Source organism: Juglans microcarpa x Juglans regia, chromosome 1D (assembly GCF_004785595.1).
Source record: "Juglans microcarpa x Juglans regia isolate MS1-56 chromosome 1D, Jm3101_v1.0, whole genome shotgun sequence".
In the NCBI taxonomy this organism is placed as follows: domain Eukaryota; kingdom Viridiplantae; phylum Streptophyta; class Magnoliopsida; order Fagales; family Juglandaceae; genus Juglans; species Juglans microcarpa x Juglans regia.
In genome coordinates, this window is record NC_054594.1 from 3,741,509 (window position 1) to 3,748,037 (window position 6,529).

Genomic DNA, 6,529 nt, shown 5'->3' on the forward strand with positions numbered 1-6,529 from the left:
TGGGAGAATGTTGACCGTTTCTCACGGAAGCCGCTCATGAGAACGAGTCTCTAGCTTCCTTAAGTTTAGAAGCTCTCGAAGTGGTCCACTCTAATTTATTCATCACGTTCATAGAACGTAGAAACTGATCCCATGATAAACTGAGCACGTGGGACAAGTAGCACCAAAGCTTGATGGAGGTTTCATCTATAAATACTGTATTTGGTCCCCAGACTCACTCACTCAATCCCCTTCACTCTTACACCATCTAAATAAAGTGGAGTAAAGTTTGGAAGTGCCAAACATCAGTGAGAAACCGCAGCAAAACAGTGAGGAACATCAATGGCTGGAGGTACTGTTTTTGTCATTAAACTTATCGATTCTTGTTTGAAAAGTATTTATTTCGCATTATAGAATCGTCATAGAGCTTTCAGAATATTCAATAAATATCAAAGCAATCACAGATATTATTACAAATATCAAAGCCAAATTTTAAGAAAGCAACAAAACGAAATTTTGATCACGAATCAATAACTCATTTGAAAAGAAGTTCCCCCCCCCCCGCCCCCCGCCCCCCCAAATTTACTATAGAATTTAATTAATTACAATCAAATTCAACGCTAGCAAAACTTTTATTGACTCAAACCTAATTTGTGGGACTTGACTGCGTTTGGATGTTGAACTGAATTAATTTGATATGATAAAATATTGTTAGAATATTATTTTTTAATATTATTATTATTTTATGATTTGAAAAAGTTGAATTGTTTATTATATATTGACTCAAATCTAACTTGTAAGACTTGGCTGTGTTTAGATGTTAAACTGAATTGAATTGAGTTAAATTGATATGATAAAATATTGTTAGAATATTATTTTTTAATATTATTATTATTTTGAGAATTGAAAAGGTTGAATTATTTATTATATTTTGTGTTAGAATTTGAAAAAATTATAATGATGAGTTGAAATGAGTTTATCATCCAAACATATCCAGGCAAGAATGATATTGCGAAAATCCTTCCAATACTTTTATAATTTCATCATGAGCACCAACTCAATCTCTGTATTAATAACAAATCCGAAAATCCTTGATGCCAACAAGTCCACACTAATGGACTCAATGGATACAATTCAAGAATATAGTGATCAAAAGATGAACATGGTGACGGTCTGTATAGAGGAGAAAAAAAAAATGTTTGGCTTTTAAGCTCGGTAACTCACAATGATTTTCTCTTGAGGATAAAGGGTAAACAGCTCTGAATTAATGCTCAAGTCTCATCGAAAATGGTCCATCCTAATGCTTAAATAGGTAGGATTAATTTAGGTCAAATTCGAATTGCAGATGCATGATTCAAATTAGATTCTGTCATATTCACTTGAGTAATCAGAGAAGTTGTTTACACAATTGAAATGAGATGAATGTTGAAAGTTAAATAAAAGATTATGATAATATAATTAGCTGAGAATTTAAAAAATTTATAATAATTAGATGGGATAAGATGAAATTTTCACGAAAACAAATGAGATTGAAAAACACCAAGATCATCACCTTCATCCAATCCCAGACTCGAAAGTTTAATGACTACTTTAGTTTAACTAGGTCTATCTTCATTAAATCTAATAAATATGATATTTCTGCAAATTTTGTTGCAATTTCAACTTAGATTTTAACCAACATGACTACAACTCAATTGAACTAAATTTTATCATAAGAATATGCTAACATATTCTTTTACATTAAAACCCAAGAATATTTACAAATGTTAAAAATAAGATAAAAATCAAGCTAATGAACCTTCATTGTTTCAATTTCTTGATTTATACCCATTACCCACACTTGGATTTAGAAATTAAAAACTTAAAGCCCCGTTACCGTGGCTTAACCAAAAAGAATTCCCTCGTATGCTTTGTGAATTCGCCCGTGTTTATTTCACCTTTTTGCTTTTTATAAAAAATAAATGACAGTCAATGTAACACAAACAATCTCCTTGGGGCAATCTCTAGAGACATCAAACTTAAAATTTTTTTTCTTAAATTACCTGAAATGTACTTGCAAATAACTTCTTAAAAAGACTTATGCAACTCTAGATCAATCGTTGTTCCTAAATACCCGGTGCAAAAAACAAAAAGACTTCGAAGAATCTCATTAAAACTTTAGAATATAAATTAAAAATAAAAGTTTAGGCAAAAAAATAAAAACAATTTCTATACTAAGTACAAATTAGAAGTTGTTTAAACAAAATAAAATTAGAAGTGATGGAAGGTTGACCAAGTCCACGACTCCTAACCGAAACACAATCCGAAATTACAAACGGGGGTCTACACCCACCGCGGAGGGCTCCGCTAGTCTATTTTAAGTTTTTTTTTATATATTTTTTTAACATTTAAATATTTTTAGAAAAAAAAAATTACAATATTATTAACCAACACTTTCTTAATCACTAAATAAAAAATAACTAAAAAAGAAAAAGAAAATTGGAGCGGGAGCTCCCAACGGGATCATCCCTAGCTTTTTCCTTTACAAAATGGCTACCGTCACCCCCCACAAGTACCCTCAGGCACTGCAGAAACGGGAGCCCCACATCACATCCTCTCCTGATATGGCATATGCTACGAAAAAAAACCTTGCAAATTCAGAGCATCGGTATATAGTATATACTTCGAAAACCAAACCCCCCCACCCCCCCCCCCCCCCCCCCCCCCCCCCCCCCCCCATACACACACACGTATCCGAGGAAATCAAGGGTCTCCTGCCATCGTCTAGCTCATCCACGAGTCTGCAGTCTCCACTCTAAAGGCAGCAGAACAGTAAAAAATACCCCAACTGCCGGTGGCCCAAATGCTTGAGCCTTCCTAAGGGCAAAATATCAAATTGCCCAAGACCGGATGGGCACTCTTAACATGTAGTAGTATCCTTTCTCCATATCAGCAGAGAAATACATTGTAACACTCCCTTTCAAATGGGTCATGAGCTCCTCCTTCCAATGTCTTTGGAGGAGAACTCTGCGCCTCCATAGGATGCTGCTGCTGCCGCCGTTGCTGTGGCCACATCGAGGCCACCGCCAATAGATGTGATTAAAGCCGACAGGCCACTGCTGGGGCTGCCTCCACCAGCGGCCATTCCCAACCCCAGAAAATCGAGGGTAGTTTGCTTAGGACCAAACATTGAAGGAGTTCCCATCATCAATTCTTTCAATCCTGAGCTACCATCACAATGCCCAAGTCCAAGTCCCGCAGGAACTGAGGAACTCTTCTCCGTCTCTACTTGCCGCTGACTCCAGTGCAAACCATCTTGCTGCCCAGATGACGATGATGAAGAAACTATACCAAACCCACGAAGCAACGATGCATTTGTTGCGGCAGCCCCCATTTGAGCGGCTTTCTGTAGGAGTGCGGTGGCAGACATGGCTGGTTGTGATGGAGGTGCATATTGCCGACGCTCTTGCCCAGCAGTCCCAAACAACGATGACCCATGATTGGTGGCGAGGCAGAGAGAAATGGTTTCTGTAGAGGAAGGCCGTGTCATGTCTGTTGGGGGATCAGGACGTGCCATAGCACGTATTAGGTCTGTAAAGACAGGAGGTTGAGGATTTTGCAAGCTTGCTGATGCAGTTGAGGAAGCAAATAAGCTTGCGAATACACTACAACTTGTATTGCCATTGCTGCTCGAGCTTGTGGTGCTGCTACAGTTCCCAATCAAGCCTGTCGTGACCGGTGCTTCTACTATACGCGGGGGCTTTTCCGGCAACTCTATATAAAAAAAAAAAAAAAAAAAAAGAAGCCAAAAGATGAAAGAGAATTCAAAAGGGTTTAATTAAAAACCGGGATAGACACGGAAAGTTAAAAGGTTTTCTTTATGAAGAACTTTAGAAGAAAAGGGAGAATCAATAATGGTTTCCTTTCTCTAAACCCTCTCTAAATCCACTTCCCTCAACCCCCAACCCCCTCTTTTCAACTTTTGAAGCACTTGGGTTGCTTTATCAAATATTTCACGAATTAAATCTCAATAGTTCGGAGGAAATCAAATAAGTTTGTTTTTTTCATGTATTTTATCAGCTCTCCAAATATCAGATTGACTACTCAATTGGTCAACTGTCATACAAATCAAGACGACATCAAAGATTAGTAACAGACAAAATACCTAACAGAGAGAAACCGGGGGGGGGGGGGGGGGGGGGGGGGGGGGGGAGGAGAGACTTGTATTTGTCATTTATTACACACATCCGACAAAAGCCAACAGAAAAGACTGAAAAATTTCCAAATTTAGGTGATATTTACCAGGACTCTTGTTCGATAAAACAGGGGATATCAGACGAGTTGTCCGTGGCGGAGCTGGCGGAGATGGAGATGGAGATGGAGCTGGAGGTGGAGATGGAGCTGGAGGTGGAGCTGGCGCTGGCGGAGATGAATCAACTGGCTGAGTATTTGGGTCTGGCTCCGAATTTGGATTCACTAATGCCGGAGTCTGAGTCTGAGCTCTGGCGCTCTCCTCTGCCAACGCATCGCAGAACGCCCGATGGGTGATAAAGCTATCCCTCCTTCAAAGAATAAAAAACCAAACCAAGTTTAACGAAATAAACGCAACAATTGCACTAACAAACGGGTTCAAACAAAAATCAAACACTTGAGCCAAAAAAAAAAAGATCAAAACCTCGAAAACAAAGTCCCGCAATCGCATTTGTACTCCCTAGTGCCACAAATCTTGGAATGGGCTTTCCAATCGGACTGCACCGCGTATTTCTTCGAGCACTTATCGCATTTCCACTTCTTCTCACCGTGTTTACGACAGAAATGCTTCTTAATCCCTGTGAGATCGCCCAGAGCTCGCGACGGGTTGTGATGCACGCACGACGGTTCGGGACATACATAAACCCTCTTCTTCACCTCCTTACTCGACCTCTGCCGGAGCTTCCACGGAAGGTTGTGTCCTCGCCGATGGAGCTGCAGATTTTGATCCCTCTGAAACCCTTTGTTGCAAATTTCGCACACAAATCGGTTCGTGGCCAACAGGGTCTTCGGAGACAGAGCAATCACCTCCGCGTCTGGATCTGTAAAGCCCCACCCAAATTAAAGCAAATTATTACACAGAAACTACGTAATAATAGAATTTGAAAAAACTCGTACGGATGGAATTCTTATCAGTACCGGGCATTCCAGGAAGGTTTCGCTTTTTCTTAGCACTGGGCTTCGGAGGTTGAGTACTCTGATTTCCAGATGAAGACACGCTGGCTTCTCCGGAAACAATAGAGGAATTATCTAAGTCGACCTGCATGGATACTGAGAAATTTTTTGCTAGTTTTTTTTTTTTTTTTTTCCCTCTCTCTCTCTCTCTCTCTCTGGAACTGATGATCCACGGGATAAAGGACAAAATTGAAAAAAACACTCGAGGTATTTATCTCAGATTTCGAAAGAAGGTTTTGGAGACAATGTTTTAGGGCTTCCTTCTTCTCTGGTCTTTTGCTTTCTCATCTACCAGTCAATCGTCTTTTTTTCCCCTTTACTCACCTACCGGCTCTGACGGGTGTCTGACCAAAATTCACAGGACCCGAAGGAACCTCAATGATTAAACCCAATGACTGAAACAAAGAGCTTTCTCTCAGCCCAGAACAAAGTAAATGAAACACAGACTACCCACAATCAACACCGGAAAATTGATCTCCAGCAACTGAACTACCTGATCCAACGATCACAAAATGAATAAAATTTTCAACTCTTCTGATCTTAGCAAACAAACAAAGTGGAAGCACTTCAGCGAATATGTTTCAGGGCTCGCAACCTTTCTCGGATTAATCAATAAACAATCCGAGATTTGAGAGAAAATAGACAAGGATCAGACAGTCTGTTTTTTTATAAGGCGGCTAAGGAAGGACAGAGAAAACTACAAAGGAGAGATCTTGTACAAGTCTACGCGAGAGAGAGAGAGAGAGAGAGGATGGTAAAGTCTTCGGTCTGTGCTCTTTTTTCTAACTTTTCAGACTGGAGAAATGATTAACTACGGAAGTGGCTTTTAACACGAGAATTTAACGAGGATCATTTTTATTAAAAGATATGTCCACACTAATTTATGAATTTACTAAAATACCTGTGATTAAGCACTGTTTTTTTATATATAAATGATGTGTATTTAACGAAGATTGGCAGGCCTCGGGAGCAGTAACATCTTGACCATCAAGTTTCTAATGTTCGGCCAAGGTAGGATTAAACTACGCGATTTTCTAGGCCACGGTACTTGGGCACGGTGTCGGACTGGATGTCACTGTTCTGTGTTTGTCGTGTAGCGAAGTGTTCGACTGCGAATTGTGTGTCTGAAGAACAATGTTTATAAACAGAACTGGGAGCGGCACCGGTGCTTTTACCTCTAAAGTCAAACTTTTTTACTCTTTTTTCAAAATGTGTTTTGGCCGATACGATTCTGGCACGTGTTTTTACTTATTAAGAGCATCAATTATGGACTCAACAAAATTAAATTATAGTTAAAGAATAGTTAAATGCAAGATAATATGTTACAATTGGCTCAACAAATCAACAGTAATTTTAACTTCAAGTT

The 6,529-nt window shown here is 39.3% G+C and overlaps 1 protein-coding gene across 1 annotated transcript; it reads right to left on the reverse strand.

Annotated features, from left to right (window-relative positions):
• Positions 1 to 2,711: 2,711 nt before the first annotated feature.
• LOC121252955 (zinc finger protein GAI-ASSOCIATED FACTOR 1-like) lies at positions 2,712 to 5,955 on the reverse strand. Its single transcript, XM_041152819.1, has 4 exons — positions 5,128 to 5,955; positions 4,634 to 5,030; positions 4,261 to 4,520; positions 2,712 to 3,732 (listed from the first exon to the last, which is right to left on the reverse strand). The coding sequence occupies exons 1-4, from the start codon at positions 5,252 to 5,254 to the stop codon at positions 2,948 to 2,950; spliced, it is 1,569 nt and encodes a 522-aa protein (XP_041008753.1). The 5' UTR covers positions 5,255 to 5,955; the 3' UTR covers positions 2,712 to 2,947.
• Positions 5,956 to 6,529: the final 574 nt, after the last annotated feature.